The 18,281-nt window shown below is 55.2% G+C and overlaps 1 protein-coding gene across 5 annotated transcripts in view; it reads right to left on the reverse strand.

Annotated features, from left to right (window-relative positions):
• Window positions 1-7,272: 7,272 nt before the first annotated feature.
• SLC6A6 (solute carrier family 6 member 6) overlaps window positions 7,273-18,281 on the reverse strand; it is an 82,472-nt gene continuing 71,463 nt past the window's right edge. For all 5 annotated transcript variants that reach the window (XM_061128937.1, XM_061128940.1, XM_061128938.1 and 2 more), the window contains 5 exons: window positions 16,399-16,536; window positions 15,365-15,467; window positions 14,685-14,785; window positions 13,422-13,592; window positions 7,273-11,165 (listed from right to left, as the gene is read on the reverse strand). In XM_061128937.1, coding sequence (XP_060984920.1) covers window positions 11,025-11,165; window positions 13,422-13,592; window positions 14,685-14,785; window positions 15,365-15,467; window positions 16,399-16,536 — 654 coding nt within the window. In that variant the 3' untranslated portion in view covers window positions 7,273-11,024. The remainder of the gene's footprint in view (window positions 11,166-13,421; window positions 13,593-14,684; window positions 14,786-15,364; window positions 15,468-16,398; window positions 16,537-18,281) is intronic.

The following is an 18,281-nucleotide window of genomic DNA, read 5'->3' on the forward strand; positions in this document are numbered from 1 at the left end:
TCGTTCAGGATGTTGAGAGCGTTTCATGGTGGCTCTTAGCAACGTACATTCCCAACAACAGTGTAGGAGGGTTCCTTTCCTCCTTGGGCGCTCCAGCAGTTCCTGTTTGTAGACTTTTAATGAATGGACCTCCTGCTTGTAGGAGTGACTCCTCTTTTGTAGGTTTGCTTGGCATTCCCCTAAATATTAGGGATCTTGAGCATATTGGGGTATGGTTTATTTATTTATTTCTCTATCACCAGTGTGAGTATATTTCGCTCTTCAAATTGACCTCCTGAAAGTCATCCGAGATGCGAATCCTTTTAGCATTTTTCTACCGCAGGCTATTTCCTGAGAATAGGGTTATTGACACAACCCAGGCCTTGTGAATCAGAAGGGAAAATAAACTTACTGTCGAGTTGTTGTTAGAGGAAGCGTCCAAGAGGTTGCAGCACTGTCACACCCACCTCTGGTCCTTAGGGCCTCCAGGCCAGAGGGAAAGGCAGCTTCCTGGGCTGGGAGTGAACGTGCGTGTGTTTCATTAGTCCCCCTAAGACGTTACCACCAGGCCCTTCAAGACTGATCACGGTGAGGGCCCCTGTACCCTGCTGAGACCGCTCGTTGCCTAGGGAGCTGTACCGTCAGGAAGGAGGCTCGCGCCGGGAAGCCCAGCACCCGGAGAGGTGGAGGCCAAATGACTCCTGCCTCCAACATCCTCGCTGCCCGGATGCCGTCGGAACTCTGGGCCGAGCCAGAGCCGAGCAGGCAGGAGAGGTGTCAGGGGCTGCTAGGCTGTGTGGACCCTCACTCGGTCCAGGCTGGGCCCCAAGGATGGGTTTCACAGCCCAAGTCAGGGAGGTGGGAGGAAAGAAAGGAGGCATGGCTTCCCTTCCCTTTCCTTTCCTTCCTTCCTTCCTTCCTTCCTTCCTCTCACGTCCGGCCGATGCGCTGTTGCAGTCGATTTGCAGTGTTGCACTTGTTCTCAGGGTCCAGCCGCCTGATTCAGGTCTGACTTTTCCACAGAGTCTGTCTAGTCTAGTCTGTTTTGGACAGAGCTCATTGCAGAAGGCCGAGCAGCGAGCTGAGCATCAGGTGCTGGTCCGATACGTAAGCCGCACGGTTTTCTGTGCAAACCCGGAAGGAAGCAGATCCCTTCTGGGCACTATTGGTCACAGATTTCTGTTAGAGGTTAGACAGAGATTTCTGTGTGTATGAGGAAGAAGGAAGGAGGAGGGTTCTTTCCATCCGTTTTCCCTCATATGCAGAGAGACCTGTATCAGGGAGAGAGAAACCACGAGGGTTGGAGCACATTGCTGGACCTTCTCAAATAAGCTCTGCGGCCAAAGACTCCCCAGAAGTATGGGATCGATATCCTCCTGAGACCTGGGGCCTGCATCGGGCTGCTGCGCACTCGGAGCCGCGCCACTGCTCAGATCACCTCTCCTCCACCAGACGCTGGCGGGACCTTCAGCCCCGCAGCACGTGGGTGACATGAAAGGGGAGGGAAACGCCTCTTCTCGCCCCTCCGCCCTCCCTGCCTCGGGCTGCTCGGCTGGCCCTGGAGCCTGAGCCGGCCGGAGCCCGCTGTCTGCCGGGCAGCTCGCTCGGGACGGCCTGGCAGAGTGGCCTCGGTGAGCAGCCGCGTTAACTTCCGGAGTGTCCTCTGCCCGGGCTGAGACCAGAGTCTCCACTGGGACCTGGGCGGGAGCGCCACGGAGCCTGCGCTTGTCCTGGGATCGCCCCCCAAGCCTCCTTCCTGTGCGTGCAGCCACCAAAGCCCTCAGCAGGGTGCTGTGTCCAAGGCGGGCACTCGTTCTGAGATGGGAGGTGCGAATCATTCGGAGAATTAGTGAGAGTGAAGCCCGTAAGTGCGTCTTTGGGCGCATCCCACTCCCACCCACAATCCAGAAGTCCACTTTGCCTGAGGCTCTGGTTGTCTCGGGAATCAGGAAAGTGCTGCCCTCGTGTGGACACTTTCTGTAACTACACCTTGCGCTCTGGTGCCTCCGGGTCCTCTCACCCACAGGGCCTGGGGGACTTTTAAAACATCTGACCACTTTCCCGAAAGCTCTAGTTGCCTCAGAAACAAATGTGGGCACGGAAAAGTTCTGCCGCCGTGTTGACATTTCATGTAGCCACCAGCTGACTACACGTGTCTACTTGAACGGCTCACTCACAAGGCCTGGGGGGACTGTTAAGGACAGCTGCCCTGAGGATACATCCTGCCTAGGTAATGCAAAAATAAAAATTCCAAAAGCACCGACTTTCAAAAAGCCCAATGCTGGTGGTCAGTTATCCTCATACCCTTTAGGGAATAAAGTACCCCAAACATCCACCCCAAAACAAGATCTCAGCGTCCCTGCTTGCTGTAGGAATGTCAATCCAAAGAGCAAAGAGAAATCACATCCCACCTGTCATAATGGACATCCTCAAAACCTACAGATATTAAATGCGGGAGACAGCCGGGAGGAAAGGGAACTTCCCTACGCTGTGGGTAACGATGTACATTGGCCAGGTCCAGTGTGATGGACAGTGTCGAAATGCCACATGCACAAAAATACTATCAAGAAAGGCTAACCTTAGGATCTGACATTCCCATACGTGGGCCTGTATCTTGAGAAACCATCATTCAAAAAGACACTTGCCCCCGATCCTTCACGGTCACACTGCACACAGTATGAAAACACAGAACCAGCAGAATCTCTGACAGATTAAAGCTCAAAGGACACAGGTGCAGAGAGATGATGGGGTGCCCTTGATCCCAGCTGCCCTCAGCACATGCCCTGGGGTGAGTGCTGCAGAAACCATTTCCAAACACAAGTGACTCAAGACGCCAACTGGCACCGGTAAATTTTCTTCACACACTTTAAGGAAAAAGAAAAAAAAAAAAAAAAAATCAACCGAAAACTCCACCACAGGGCCAGATGCTCAGTATCCTTAATTCATGCAGGCAAGCCAATCAACATGATGGGAAATTAAATCCCACCAGTCAGAATGGCCATCCTCACACGTCTACAGACAATAAATGGGGGAGAGAGTCTGGAGGAAGGGGAATCCCCATCCGCTCTAGGTGGGCATGTACATGGGCAACGCCAGTCTAATGGACAGTTTCCCAGTGCCTGAAAAAAACATCGAGGGGCTAAGCCCAGGATGTGATTCACCCACAGCGTGGCCTGTACCCCCAAAAATCCATCATTCAAAAATACACATGCAGCCCAACACGCACTGCAGCGCTGCTTACAGTAGCCACGACAGAGAAACGGCAGATTACGCTCCGACAGATAAGCTTTGGGACGACGTGGCACTCACGTACAGTGAACGGTTACTCAGCCATCAGAAACCGCCGCTGAACTTGTGAAATGCTACCCCCGGCAGCCACAAGGATGGAGTCTGAAGGCTCCCTCTCTAAGTGAAGTCAGCGAGACAGAGGGTGACAAGACCATATCGTGTCCCTTTGAGGGGAAATGAAGAAAGAGACGCAGAACAAGTAATTTACAACCAAAGAGAGTCCCTGGGAATCCAAAGGGCTCCCGCCAAAATTGAAGGGTCCAATATGAAACAGGGTGTCGAGACTAACATAGACGCAGCAGTCTGCATTTGCAATAGATAACTAAAAGGGTCATCTCCTTCCTTCCATGGATACACAGACATCTGTATCTCCAACACACACACAGGAATCTGAAACTCTAAGAGATAATCCACAGGATTAGCTCATTCCTTCTTCCTTTCCCCTTCATTTCTGCAGTGCTCTGCAAGGACCTGGGTCCAGCACTCTGCCCCACCTTCTGCAATCATCTCTCTGGCAAAAGAATCCAAAAAAGAATAGAACAGATATACTCCATGGTGGTTTAGTCACTAAATTGTATCCGACTCTTGCAACCCCACAGACAGTAGCCTGCCAGACTCCTCTGTCCATGGGATTGTCCAGGCAAGAATACTGGAATGGGTTGCCATTTCCTTCTCCAGGGGATCTTAAAACACGGGTAACTAATGAAAACCTACTGTATAGCACAGTGAAGTCTACTCAATCTTCTCTGGTGACGTAACTGGGAAGGAAATCCAAAAATAGGGCATGTACATATATATTTATAAATATAGAGCCAATTCATTGGCTATGCAGCAGAAACGAATGCGGCATTGTAAAGCAGCTATACTGCAATAAAAAATCATTTTTATAAATGTCTACAGACAATGGTTGTGACTGAGGACCTGGATAAAAGAGAACCCTCCTGGACTGTTGGTGGGCACGTACACTGGTGACCACCGCTATGGAGCAAAGTGTTTGGGTTTTTTGAAAAACTAAAAGGACAACTACCCTATGATCTGGCAATCCCTCTCTTGGGCCTATAACCAGAGAAACCGTAATTTGAAAAGACACTTGCACCCCAACATTCATTGCATCAGTACCTACAATAGCCAAGACCGAAATGCCACCTAAGTGTCCACTGACAGCTGAATGGCAAGGAAGATCACACATACACACACACACACACACACACACACAGTGGAATATTACTAGCCGGGAAAGAATGAAATAATGCTGCTTGTGCCAACATGGATGGGCCTATGGATTACTGTGCTGAGTGAAACAAGTCAGAGACAAATATTATGTGATATCAATTATATTTAAAATCTAGAAAAATTGATACAAACGAACTTATTTACAAAACAGAAATAGACTCAGGGAAATAGACGACAAACATGATCATCAAAGAAGAAATACGGGGTGAAGGGATAAAATAGGAGTTTGGGATTAACAGATTAGCCAGAAAAACATCTGCTTCATGGACTATGCTAAAGACTTTGCGTGGATCACAACAAACTGTGGCGATTTCTTCAAGAGATGGGAATACCAGACCACCTGACCTGCCTCCTGAGAAACCTGTATGCAGGTCAGGAAGCAACACTTAGAACTGGACATGGAACAACGGACTGGTTCCAAATAGGACAAGGAGTACATCAAGGCTGTATATTGTCACCCTGCTTATTTAACTTTCATGCAGACTTCTGTCCTGTTCACTCACTCACTCCTGTCTGACTCTTTGCGACCCCGTGGACTGCAGCATGCCAGGCCTCCCTGTCCATCACCAACTCCCAGACTTTACTCAAACTCATGTCCATCGAGTCAGTGATGCGACCCAACCATCTCATCCTCTGTCATCCCCTTCTCCTCCCCTCAATCTTTCCCAGTATCAGGGTCTCTTCCAATGAGTCAGCTCTTCGCATCAGGTGGCCAGAGTATTGGAGTTTTAGCTTCAGCGTCAGTCCTTCCGGTGAATATTCAGGACTGATTTCCCTTAGGATGGACTGGTTGGATCTCCTTGCAGTCCAAGGGACTCTCAAGAGTCTTCTCCAACGCCACAGTTCAAAAGCATCAATTCTTTGGCACTCAGCTTTCTTTATAGTCCAACTCTCGCATCCATACATGACCACTGGAAAAACCATAGCTTTGACTAGACGGACCTTTGTTGGCAAAGTAATGTCTCTGCTTTTTAATATGCTGTCTAGGTTGGTCATAACTTTTCTTCCAAGGAACAAGTGTTTAATTTCTTGGCTGCAGTTACCGTCTGCAGTGATTTTGGAGCCCAAGAAAATAAAGTCTGACACTGTTTCCACTGTTTCCCCCTCTATTTGCCATGAAGTGATGGGACCAGATGCCATGATCTTAGTTTTCTGAATGTTGAGTTTTAAGCCAACTTTTTCACTCTCCTCTTTCACTTTCATCAAGGGGCTCATTCATTCTTCTCTTTCTGCCATAAGGGTGATGCCATCTGCATATCTGAGGTTATTGATATTTCTCCCGGCAATCCTGATTCCAGCTTGTGCTTCATCCAGCCCAGCGTTTCTCCTGATGTACTCTGCATATAAGTTAAATAATCAGGGTGACAATATACAGCTTTGACATATTCCTTTTCTGATTTGGAACCAGTCTGTTGTTCCACATCCAGTTCTAACTGTTGCCTCCTGGCCTGCATACGTGATATACAGAGTACATTATGTGAAATGCAGGGCTGGATGAAGCACAAGCTGGAATCAAGATTGCCAGGAGAAACAGCAATAACCTCAGATACACAGATGATACCATCCTAACGGCAGAAAGTGAAGAAGAACTAAGCAGTCTCTTGATGAAAAAGGAGAGTGAAAATGGTGGCTTCAAACTCATCAGTCAAAAAACTAAGATCATGGCGTCCGGTCCCATCACTTCATGGCAAATAGATGGGGACACAGTGGCAACAGTGACAGGCTACTTTCTTGGGCTCTAAAATCACTGGTCTGCCCCAGTTCAGCGCCCCCGGGCCATGGCGATCAGAGCCCGGGCGTCAGTACGGGATGGTGCCCAGTGCGGGCGCGTGGTGAGCAGCACACCCAATGGGCACGCGGTACTTTAGATCAGGTGACCATCCCGGGCCCAGGTGATTGGTCGAGTCCTATTATTAGAAGCCGCTGAAGCCGACCAGGGATTCGGGGACTTGAGTCCCACTGCCCACACTTGCAGGGACTCCTGCATCCTGAGGCCAACTGTCCCCTCTTGACTCTTTACTGCGGAGTCTTGCCCCAAGGCCACACAAGTGGAGCCCAGAACCGAGGCCACCTCCGGAGCGGGCTGAGGCCCTTTGTCGCAATTGCCAAAAGTCCCCCCTGGGTATCAGCGGCTGGCCTCCTGACCGCAAATGAGGCAGAAATGCTCACCCTGGCTCTCAGCCTATGTTGCTCTGAAGTGTTTGTCGCTCAGTCGTGTCTGACTCTTCTGTGACCCCATGGACTGCAGCCTTCCGGGCTCCTCCATCCATGGGATTCTCCAGGCAAAAACACTGCAGTGGGTAGCCATGCCCTCCTCCACGGGATCTTCCTGCCCCAGGGATCAAACCCACACCTTCTGCATCGTAGGCAGTCTGTACCATCTGAGCCACTAGGGAAACCCCAACTAATCACCTAAAGCCAGCCTTACAGCAGGAATTTTCTGTCTTGAGACTGTAAGAATTCGCTGCTAAACCTGCACGGGCTCCCCCTGGTCTGTTGGGGGGTCAGCCCTCTGTGGGTGCTTGCAGCGCCCTCATTATCTCTGCTTTCTGTTCTTAATAAACCCACTCCTTTCTGAACTACTCCGTGTCTGGAAATTATTTTCCAACCAGAGCTGGGCCTCTGCGACATTCATCTCTGTGTCTCCAACCTGAGAGAATAACACCCCCCTCTGAGGAACGTCCCCGGGGCAGGGCTGAAAGCCCTCTGTAAACGGTAAACAGCTTGCTAAACATAAAGAGGAACGGCTGGGTCAGAATGGAACCCACACGTTTCAGATTTTAAAAGGAAATTTTATTTTCATGTTATAACGTGATTACAAACTCCTCTAAAAAAAAAAAAAAGCAAAGATGAATTTAAAATATTGATATACATATTTATCTAAAAAGCCAAAGAGGAAAAGAAACACCCTGCAAAATACAGGGATTTGTATCAGAAAACATTTTTACACAAAAGCTTGTATACAGCGAGACTGAATTACACACCAAGGATCTTATTCAAATACAAATGCTCCTCAGAAGAGTCTCTTGTTGCTTGATATATTTTTTTTTCTTTTACAAAAGTTTAAAATATCTTAAAAAATAGTTTGAAGTTTCAAAAAATGTCCTGATGAACCAGACATTTCTGGAAGGAGGCAAAGACCCATGTTCTCAGCTTTCTCTCGTGCTAAATACAGTCACAGTTGCTAGGGATTTGAAAATTAACTGGGTGAAAAAAAAATGAAGCCGACATCTCAGTTTGAAGTCAAATATATAATAAGATGCTTCAGCCCCCCACCCCAGGGAACAGGGCAGAATGTGTCTGCAGCGACACCTGTGGAGAGGCCGACCCAGGGACAAAGGCCGCCCCCTGGCTCTGGGGCGTCCACACCCCTCTCCGAGTTCGATGCCTGACTTCGTTGTTTTGTGCTTGCTGGGATTTTTGCACAGTGATATTCGCGGCGTCCACGTGGATGGCCTGGCTCCCTGGACCTTGGGTCTGAGGGCTGGATGGGGCCTCTGGCTGCCTTGAGGGGGGTTCCTTTCTTGGGTTCTTTCCTGGCCAGTCTCTGAGGCCTGGGGGTGGGGAGGGATGGTGGGGGGTAGCGCTGGGAGATGCTGGCTGGGCCCCTGACCGCTGTGTGGTAACTGGGGACACGGGGACACTCTGGGCCAGGCTGAGTAGGAGCCCCGCTCCCCTTACACTGTCCCCCCCACTGTCTTGGGGACCTGGGGAGAGAATGTGGGACCAGAGGCTTTGCAGAGGGAGCTGCCCAGGGCCCAGAAACCACCTGAGGCCGCTCTGTGATGGCTTTGGATGTCCCACGTGGCCTCAGGCTAGATCCCGCCATCTCCTGCATCCCTGCTCTCAACGCCTGGCTCCCAGAGGCCTGTTGGGTGGGGGGCCGGGGGGCCGGGGCTGCCTGTCCCACTGAGCTGCAGCTTGGGGTCCAGCCGGCCCCTGAGGGCGCTCACAGGGTCCCTGGACTCTGGGGACGGAGCATGCCCTTTGCCATAAGGCTGGTCTTTGGTCTTCAAGGCGAACATGCCCCTTTGCCAACGAGGGCACTGACCGGGAGACCCAGGAAGCCTCTCCATCACTGGAGACCGCAGGGGCGAACAGGGCCCAGGCCCAGCTCCATGAAGCATCTCCCCGGTGAGACCATCCTGGGGCCCTGCCCCATTTCTGCACCCTAGAAACCTCCTTTAAGCCTCCCTCTTGCCTCCCTTCCAAATCTGGCTGCAAACATCAGAATTCCGTCCCAGGTAGAGCACGGGCAGGGGGCCTGCCCAGAGACAGGCGAACCAGAGTCGTGAGCTCCAATGACAAGTTTCCTTTATGCGGAGACATCAGAGGCACATGTCATTACATAAGGTACTCGCAGAGCCGAGTTCTATGGATACACAGGAGCTGGGGGGTCAGGAGGGGGCTTGCGACTGGGGACAGGTGCCCGGAGACGGGCGAGGACCCGGTTTGGGAGAGTGGCTGACCTTCCTTCCAGGCGGGGCCTGGGGGCTTGGTCTGCGTGTGTCTTTGGTCTAGAATTTGGTCTGGGAATTGTAGAAGAAGGGGCCATTTCAGGGCCATTTCCAGAATGTTGCGATTTGCCAACCATCCCGAAACGCTGTGGCCTTTCGCCGGGGTCCGAGGTCCCCACCCCGAGCCCCTGCACGTGACCTGTCCCCAGTCACTGACAGTGGTTAGTTTACTAAAGCTCCATAAGACAAAGAAGAGGTCACATTGCTACTCAATAAAACGGAAAAAACAAAACATCACCAGCGAATCAGACACGGTGGCAACCATAAATACAGTGAGATGGGAACGTAGACTTGCTGACGGTTTGGAATAGGGTGGGGTGTTATTTGGCAGAGTATCGCCATGGAGACGGGACTGCGACCACACACCAAAGATGGGAGGTTCAGAGTCACCTCTGCCCCCAGGGAGGGCGACACCTGAGGCCCCACCCCTGCCCAGGTTTGGGGAGGGGGGGGTCCCAGGGTTCATAGAACCCCTGCTCTGAACGCGGAGCGGGACCGTGCTCCACAGCCCCCGAGGCGATCACTGCCCTTTGTACGGGACGATGGTTCGGTTTACTTTAGACTCTGGGCTTGGAAGTGTCTGTTTAAATGGCACAGTTGAGGTCCAGATGCGGGCTGGGCGGGATTCTAAAGGTGGGGTGCCTTCCGTCCTGGTTCAGAGAGGGACGCCCGTTTCCAGGGTGCCTGCCCTGACTCAGCTTCTGCCTGCGGTCCCCACCCACTGCACGCCTGACCCCAGCTTTTGTAGGGGAGGGGGCGAAAGCGACACCTTAGCTCCCAGGTGACCCACGTGGGTTGCACCTGTGCCTGAACTCGCAGGAGAGTTTGGGGAGCACCTCGCCCCAACGACAGCTCACTCCTGGAGCTCCCTGCTGGGCGCCAGGGTGACCCTGGGCCGGGGTCTTCAACAAGAGCCTCTGGGAAACGAGGCCGGAGCTGAGGGTGGAGTGAGGAGGGAAGGAGCAGCCCCTCGCCCGACACCAGGCCCCCCACCCGCTCCGGGGCACTTGGGCGCACATCCTTTGGTCCGCTGGCTTACCCCTCGACCCTCACCAAATACATCATGCTTCTCCAATAGGCAGCTTCAAGAGATGCCAGCTGGGGAGGTCGGCCGGAAGCTGATAGGAGCCCCCTTCTAAGGCAACAGACCCATCCATGTGAGGTCTGGAGCCTGGAAACCCCCAGTTCCTGTGGGGCCAGCCTCCACTTGCTTGAGGGGATACCCCGGGGAAGGACGCCTCTCACTCTCATCCTTCTGACTATCCACCCTCAATCCTGAAATAATAGGGACCCTCCCGAGGCAGGGGTCCCCGGCACTCTTAGCATCCGACTTTCGCCGTTGGGCCTCCACTGTGGACTCTGAGTCCCTTTTCTTGAGGGTTGGTTAACGGTTTGGGCATCTCTCTTATTGGCTAAGATAGTGTCACAAGGCGCCTTCCTCTCTCCAGCCCCTTGGGGTCTGGCCAGATAGCTGTTTGCTTCACTTGAACCAGGTCTGCGGGTACGACACCTTTAAAATTCCACCCAGGGTTCTGGTCGGTGGTGGGGGGCAGAACTTTCTGCCAGTTGCACAAGCACCAAAGAATTGCTTTTAAAAACGAGATCTATTGCTGGCAAGATCAATTCAAGTGGTAAAAGTGCTTGACGATCTCTACGTGTGTACATAGTTACATGTAAAAAAAAATACAAAGAAAATTTTACCAAGTCCCCATAAAATACATCTGATTCTGTATGAAAGTTCTGCCTTGCCCCGGACAGCTGCCCGTGGGTTTGCTTTTTTGTACAAAACATCCCCAGATCAAAAGGAAATACACATACACACAACACCACACGCACACCTGCTCACACACACACACACACACACACACACACACAGAGTAACATTTTCTGTGACAATTGAAAAAATAAACAAAAACCCTAGTGCAAATATAAAGCTTTGTAAACCTGGTCCTACGAGAATCTAATGTTAGTAAACAGCAGGAGAACGGCCCGTCCGCTGGAGAGCGTTCACATCATGGTCTCCACGATGATGTGGGTGGGTTTCCTGAGCGTGTTGTTGAGGGCCATGCGTGAGCTGTAGGGCATGGCCCCCTCGTGCTCCACGGCCCAGCGGTTGGGTTCCCTCGGGGTCAGCAGGTACTTGAGTCTCTGGAGAAGGAAGGGGACAGGCGTGGGGAGACGGGTCAGGCCCTGCGGGTTCCCTCTTCACCTTGAGTCCTGCCGGGGTGCCGTGTGACCTCCGCCAAACCCCTGCCCTCTCTGGACCTCCCATTTTTCATCTCCTGGCAAACAGAAGCCTTGAACCAAGGTGCCCCAGGCCCTGAACGAGGGCAGAGCTCCCGGCAGGTAGATTCCTTGGCCAAGGGGACTCCTGCCTTCACACTCTTTCCCCCATAGAGCTGAAATATGCCTCCTCGGGATTCTTGTCCCCACTATCTCCCTGACTTGCAAAGCAGCTGAGTTTCTGCAGTTCGTATGCCCGAGGCTGGATGTCTGTCTTGAGCCTCCCATGGCTCCCAACCTTCCCAAACTCCCCCATCTCCACAAGCTACAGGTCCTGCCCTCTCCACATCCCCGATGGGGGCCTGGAGACCATGCTGCCTGTCTGCGCTGCCCCGCCCATCAGAGAGGCCAGAGGCTGGACCACCGCCGGGCGTGGGGCAGCTGGTTCTTTCCCAGGTTGCCTGATCACGGGTGAGGGGAAAAAAAGCCCCTCTCAGGACACCCAAGAAACCAAAGCAGAGCTGAGACTCGACCCAGGGCTCCCGCCACCCAGCCCACCGCCTGCCAGGTGGCCACTCAGAGGCTTCAAGAGGAAGCAGTGGCCAACGGGAAACCCTCTGTCTCGGCATCCACATTCATTGCAGGTTTACAACAGGCTCAAAAGCTGCTTGGTAAAAGCTGCAATATTTCATTTGAAAATCCAGATTTCCACCTGCTCTTTAAAAACCACAAGCTCTGGCAAGCAGAGGCCCACATCTCCTTGATAATCCGGGGTGGGGGGTGCCAGAATCGGGAGCCTGACCACCTCCTGCGATGGTGCCTGAGCCCCCGCGCCCCAGTGCCCCCCACACCCCAGCTGGGGCGGCTGCCTGGGCCTAGGAGGAACCAGACTGGAGGCCAACACAGGTGGGTGGTGGCCGGCTGCCTTCAGAGGAGGGGGCTTCGGGGAACCGTCAGGTCAGGTCTGGGGGTGTGAGGATCGGACGTGACCCGGGGGTGGACTCGAATTCCTCCCCGACACCAACCCTGCTCTGCCTGAACCTCTAAACGTGAGATGGAGCAGGATTTTAAAATTAGGATTCCAAGGGACAGAAGGCAGTGACCTCTTGGGGCGGCTATGAGCATTCAGCACTGCCTTCCAACGCCGCCAATTAACCCTTCAGTCTCTGGGTGGCAAGAGAAATTCCTGGAAATTCCGGGGGGGCGGGGCTGGATCTGTCCCAGGCACACTATGTCCGTGCTTTGATAAATGAGAGGGCTATTCAGCATTCTGGCTGAATCCTGGGGTCCTTCCTTGTGGCCTCTGAGAAAACACAATGGACCCAGGGCCGCAGGGACACCCCAGAGGCTTTCCTGGCCCAGATAGACCCCAGCCTCACGGCTTCCTCCCTGGCACACCCCTGCCTACTTCCTCCGTCTTGGGAAGGCCTGTCCCCTCCTCCCCCCCAGCCCCCGACCAACGACATCTCCCCCCTCAACCAGGCCCCTGCCCACAAGGAAACTGCCCAGCCCAGGAGGGAGTCAGGGCCCCCGGACATCCTGGCTCCAGATTTTTAAGAGAATAACAATAAAAACAGCCCAGAACAAAACAGTGTCGTCCTGGAGCCAGCCCAAGCCCAAAGGTTACGGGAGAGTCTAAGAAAAGGATTTCTTGGAAAGAGCCAGGGCCTGTAACCCCCAGGACTGTTGGAGGAATTTGGGAGAGGATGGCGGCAGGATTCGGGGGGTGGTTGGGGGGGGGGGGGGAAGGAGACCCACGGGGGCAGAGACCCTGGAGCCAGAGCTTCTGCTTGGTGCAGAGGTGGCCTCTATCCGAGGGTCCGGCGGCAATCGGGGCCACCAGTCTGGGAAGGGGGACACCAGTGTGGGCTGGGCTCAGCCCTCCCCCCCAGCTCCTGTCTCAGCAACAAGCTGGCCGCCTCTGCTCTGGGGGTGAAGCCGTGGCTCTCGTCTTGGCATCTGAAGCCGCTGCCCCCTGGCCCGCTGCCTGGCCCCCAGAGGTGCCGCCGCTGCCCGTCTTCCCGCCGCGCAATCTCCTGCCCGCAGCTTCAGAAGCGCCGCAGGGGGACGGAGGGGCCTGGGGCTCAGAGAGGGCCAGCGCGGGGCCCCAGGTCACACAGCCGACTGCCAGCTGGCTGGCCTTCAGCATCCTGCCCCCGGCGGGGGGTCCCGGGTGCTTACCACGAGGAAGGGCCCTTCGGTCTGGCCGAGGCGGACCACCATGACCAGGGGGACGCACACCATGGAGGACAGGGCCAGGCACCAGCCCAGCCCGATGGCCCAGGTGGGGTACGTGTAGACTTTGTTGTAGGTCAGGGGTACATACTTGACGAGAGAGAAGACAAAACATCCCTGTGGGGAGACAAGGGGGCGGTCAGGGGCTTCTGGGGCCAGGGCGGGGCCCCCCCAAGGGGCCTACACTCCTCCCCATCTGCTGCTGGAGCGGTCGCCCTGCTCAGAACCCACTGCCACTCCTCAGGGCCTTCCGGACACACGGTCCTCCTCTGGCCAGCAATGCCCGGCCACCTGCCCACCGCCTCCTCCTGCACGGCTATGCTATGGATCCCAGTGTCTCAGCCCCGCCGGGGCCCCTGGGGACCTCTCGGCAGGCTGCTTCCACCCATGGGACCGCCCTCCTGCATCTTCTCTGCATCCCAGCGGCCCACGTGGATCCAGTGGTAGAGAGACCACCTGTCAGGCCCCTGACCGCCCAGGCGGAGCTGGGCAGGACCCTCGGGGCGCCCTTAGAACGAAGTGCAAACACACATGCGTGCGTGTGAGCCCAGGTGCCAAGTCGCTTCAGTCACGCCTGACTCTCTGCAACCCCACGGGCTGCGGCCCGCCAGGCTCCTCTGTCCCCGGGGAGCCTCCAGGCAAGAATGCTGGAGTGGGTGGCCGTGCCCTCCGCCACGGGATCTTCCCGGCCCAGGGAAGATCGAACCCACGTCTCTTACGTCTCCTGCGTCGGCAGGCGGGTTCTTTACCATTGGCGCCACTGGGAAAGCCCGCTGGCTGCTAGAGCAGACGGCATTTTGTGGGGGGCAGTCTGCAGCTCAGGTAATAAAAGGGCACAGCCGCTCTCGGGGATAAAGAGACAGCCTACGCGGTCACTGCTACTCAGCCCCACATTGGTTGGCCTCCTTGTTTAACAAATGGGGATGCGGGGGGCTCAGGGGGAAGGGACACGGTGGCCTGGAGACCGAGGTCCCTGGGGGCATCCCCCAGCACCCAGTTCCTAAACACGGGGGACAGTCTACTCTCTGAGCTCGCCGTGGTCTGAGCGGACAGCGGCGGCCCAGCCCCTGCCCCGAGGCCCAGCTGAGATGGGTTTGTCGGAGGCCTGCACTGAGCCGACGCTGAGTTCACGATGGGCGCGCGGGCGGGTGAAACCGTCAAGCCCTGGGGTAGGGACGGTGGCCCACGGCCACGCAGGAGCATACTCACAATACAGAGAAGCGGGGTGACCACAGCCCAGCAGTACTTCATCCAGGGCCCCGGCCGGTAGCCGATCATGTCTTCAATACCATCGTAGAAGTTATCGCTGCCTGCAAGAGTCAGAGGCAGACGGACGGTGATCCGGCATCCCAGACGCGGCGTCCGTCCCAGGAACCTCACGGCAGGGGCTCAAGGGCCATGGGATCGGGGCGGGGCGAGGAGGAAGGGGTGTCTCCAGGGCCTCACCCAGGTCTGTGTACCTGTCCACACCACACAGACCCGGCACACATTTATCTGAAAGGATCTGAAATTCACGGGTCACTGGGTAGCCCGTATTTTTTTAGCAACCTCAGGCAGAGTCCCAAATCCTGGTGTGGCCATCCCAAGGACTCGAGGAGGTCAGAATGGACCATTCCTGGACTCCAGGGGTGGTTCACCAAAGACAGACCCCTGCAAGGCCAAACTCTGTGTTTGTCAAGGCATCGGATCACACCTTGAACCTTCAGCCTGGAGAGAAGCTTCCACGTGGCTACAGTCGTATTTGTGGTGAAAGGGGAAGGGTCCAGGCAGGGAACAGCCTTTGTGTTTGACGCAAAATGAAATTCCCACGAGAATTCTGTTTCTGAAGCTTCTAAAGAGAGAAGCCCAAAGAGGAGACCTGAGAAAAGCAGGCAAACGTCTCTACTCACCATATATCCAGGCAATAGCAAAACATTCAAAGAACGCCACCCACAAGAGGCATACACCGCTCGCTGCGTAGTAGTCAAAGAGCTGAAAGACGTACATGCCGCCCTGCGAAGAGAAAGCCAGAGGAGGTGAACTTGCTATTCGGCCTCTAAGTCCCTCCATATGTAAAGAGTTCTGGCCTGTCAACAAGAAATAGAAAGCCCAGGCCGGGGGGGTGGGGATTGGGCAGAGGCCATGAGGACCAGATAACTGTGTTAAAGGATGCTTAGCTTCATGACAAATTTAAGTCAAAAAGTAAAAACTTAATTAAAAAAGACACACACAGAAAGAAACGAAAGCAAAACATGTCTTTCTTCGCACAAAAAAGAATGGGTTCGCTGAAGCCTGTTTCCAACGGAGGGGCTTAAAACCCCCGGTGGCCAACAGAGAAGACTTCAGTGAGACTGAGCTGCTCAGCATGTGAACCTGTGATCTGCCTTTCCAGGGGTGTTTCTTACAGACACTTCGGGAAACGCATTTATTTTGAGTTCCGGGAAGGAAGACTGGGGATGTGAAAACCTGATCTGGGGGTCAAATGCAACCCTGGGCCGCAGAGTACGGAGAGACGGGTGGTGGGCACTGGGGAGATGAGCCCGCGGCCTGGGCTAGGCTCACACGCTCGGCTCCCCTGCAGGCCGGCCAGAGAAGGGCCACTGCCCACAGCAGTGGGGATGGAGCTGCTGTCAAAGGGGATTTCGGCCGAAGCACCCCTTCCCTGGGCCTCGGGATGAGGAGAGATGGAGGGTAGCAGGTGGCCACGGTGTTGCCAGGGTAACAGGGAAGCGGAGCAGGGCGTCTGGCTGGAGGGCGGGATCCTGAGTCACCCCCTGCTGCTCCTGGGTGGGGTGGGACCCCCAAAGGAGGGACGACCTCAGTTGCCGGGTGGGGGGGCGGCAGGGAGGCAGTGTGGCCTTGAACTGACCTGGGAAACACAGTGAGAGCACCCAGGGCCCTGCTGGGGGCGGGGGTCCCCTCGTGCCAGGCGGGAGCCACCTACCTCCGTCACCATGGTCAGCCCCAGCAGGTAGCTGACGCAGCATATGGAGGCGATGAAGATCTCCCGATGAAAACCCTTCCTTAGCAAGGATGGGTGCAGATCAACCAAGGACGTGATCTGTCCTTCCACTTCCACGAACTGGGGAGGGAAGGAGAGCCATGAGCAGCGGGCCAGCACCCCCTCGGCTCGGGTTGTGGGGGGCCACGTCCATGCCGCAGAGGGGCTCCGCATGCTGAGGCCCGCCCGCCGGGCCAGGCCTGGTGGGCCCCGCGCGGCTCCCCAGATAGTCTATGCCCCTGAGGCCCCTCCGCCCGGCACACTTGCTGGCTGGTGTGTCAACGCGGGCAACCTCCCGCTTGGGTCTGGGTTTTCCTGGAAGCTGAGGGCGATGCCCCCTTATTTCTGGGCCTTGGGCACCCAGTCGGGCCAGCAGCACGTGACCTATGGGTGGTGACCCAGGCAAGTCTGGGCTTCAGTTTCCAGACTGAAGACTCACACGGTGGTTTTTAACCCTGTGGGGACCGTGGCTCCACGGGAGGATTCCGCACACGTTGCGTGCACCCCACAGGCCCATGTGCATGAGTCAAATGCTGCCCGTGACCCCAGGAACTCACCCCTGGGCTCCCAAAGGTGATGGAAAGGCCAGTCCATAAGTAACCTTCGAGGGTGACCCTCGGTCTTTCTAAACCTTCCCACTGTTGCACCTAACGATTTATCCCCGGGGGGACGTTTCACATCAGTCCATGGAGCCGCCTCGGTTCTCAGACGGGGGCGTTAACCCTGTCCTGTGGATGCGTATCGCAAGGATCTTAGTGGCTTCACAACCTCAAGGGAAGGTGCCCCGCAGACCGTCTCCAGCTTCCGTGGCGGCCGACCTGGGCCGGACCACGTCTGTCTCTAGGCACCTATCCGCAGCACAGTAGTCTAGAGGTACGGTTTGGGGTGAAAGGGCACGCTGACGCATTTTCATTGGAGTGACCACAGCCAAACGGCTCGGCTAGCCAACACGCCCTCTGAGGCCATCGGAGTCCACTCGACGTCCAAAAGCTAAAACCTCAACCCGTCAGCTCTTTCCTCTGGGACAGACACTGGGAGGTTTGCTTCCACAGCCTTCCTGCAAGACACGGCCAACGGCTAGCTCCTCTGGGAAGCATCACGGGAGAATCAGGGAACACACATACACGGGAGCAGGTCCTTCCCGTGTGTTCAAAGGGGCTGGGAATTCAGAGAAACAATGACCAAGAAGCTCTTGGAAGGGGTCCCAAGAGAGCAGGGGGCAGGTGCTTAGACCTCTGATTGATGTCTCAGCCAAAGGGGTGCTGAGTCTAAAAGGCCAGTGAACCAGAGCAGACCGGCAGATCTGACATTAACCTTGTAAAGGAGTTAAGGTTCTTCCCTGTTTTGAGATTTGAAAATCAAAGACAGGCAGATGCAGGGTCACCGAGAGTCAGGGCCAATACCGGCACAAGCCCCTCGTTTCTGATTGCTGCGGCCCTGGGGGGCACCACGCCAGCCCCTCCACCAGCCTCTCCAGACCTGACTCGCTGAATATGACACAGACCCGCCTTCTCAGAGCCTCTGCTTCCTTCACTATAAAGTGAGAGCATCCTGTCTGCTCCACAGGGGTGAGGAGGATGGGAAAGGGTTAGAGTAAATGGGTGATGGGCTGATTCCGTGTTAATACACGGCGGGGGCTGGGGGGTTGTGCTCCTGGGGGAGGAGGTATCCAGTTCTCCTTTCCTGTGCTGCCTGCGCGCACACACCGTGTCCCCTCTCAGGCTGCGCGTACACCGCGCCCCCCGGCTCAGGCTGCGCGCATACCGCGTCCCCGCTAGGGCCACGCGCACACCGCACCCGCCTCGGGCTGCGCGCACACCGCGTCC

The sequence above is a fragment of the Dama dama genome, chromosome 24, assembly GCF_033118175.1.
Source record: "Dama dama isolate Ldn47 chromosome 24, ASM3311817v1, whole genome shotgun sequence".
NCBI classification, from domain to species: domain Eukaryota; kingdom Metazoa; phylum Chordata; class Mammalia; order Artiodactyla; family Cervidae; genus Dama; species Dama dama.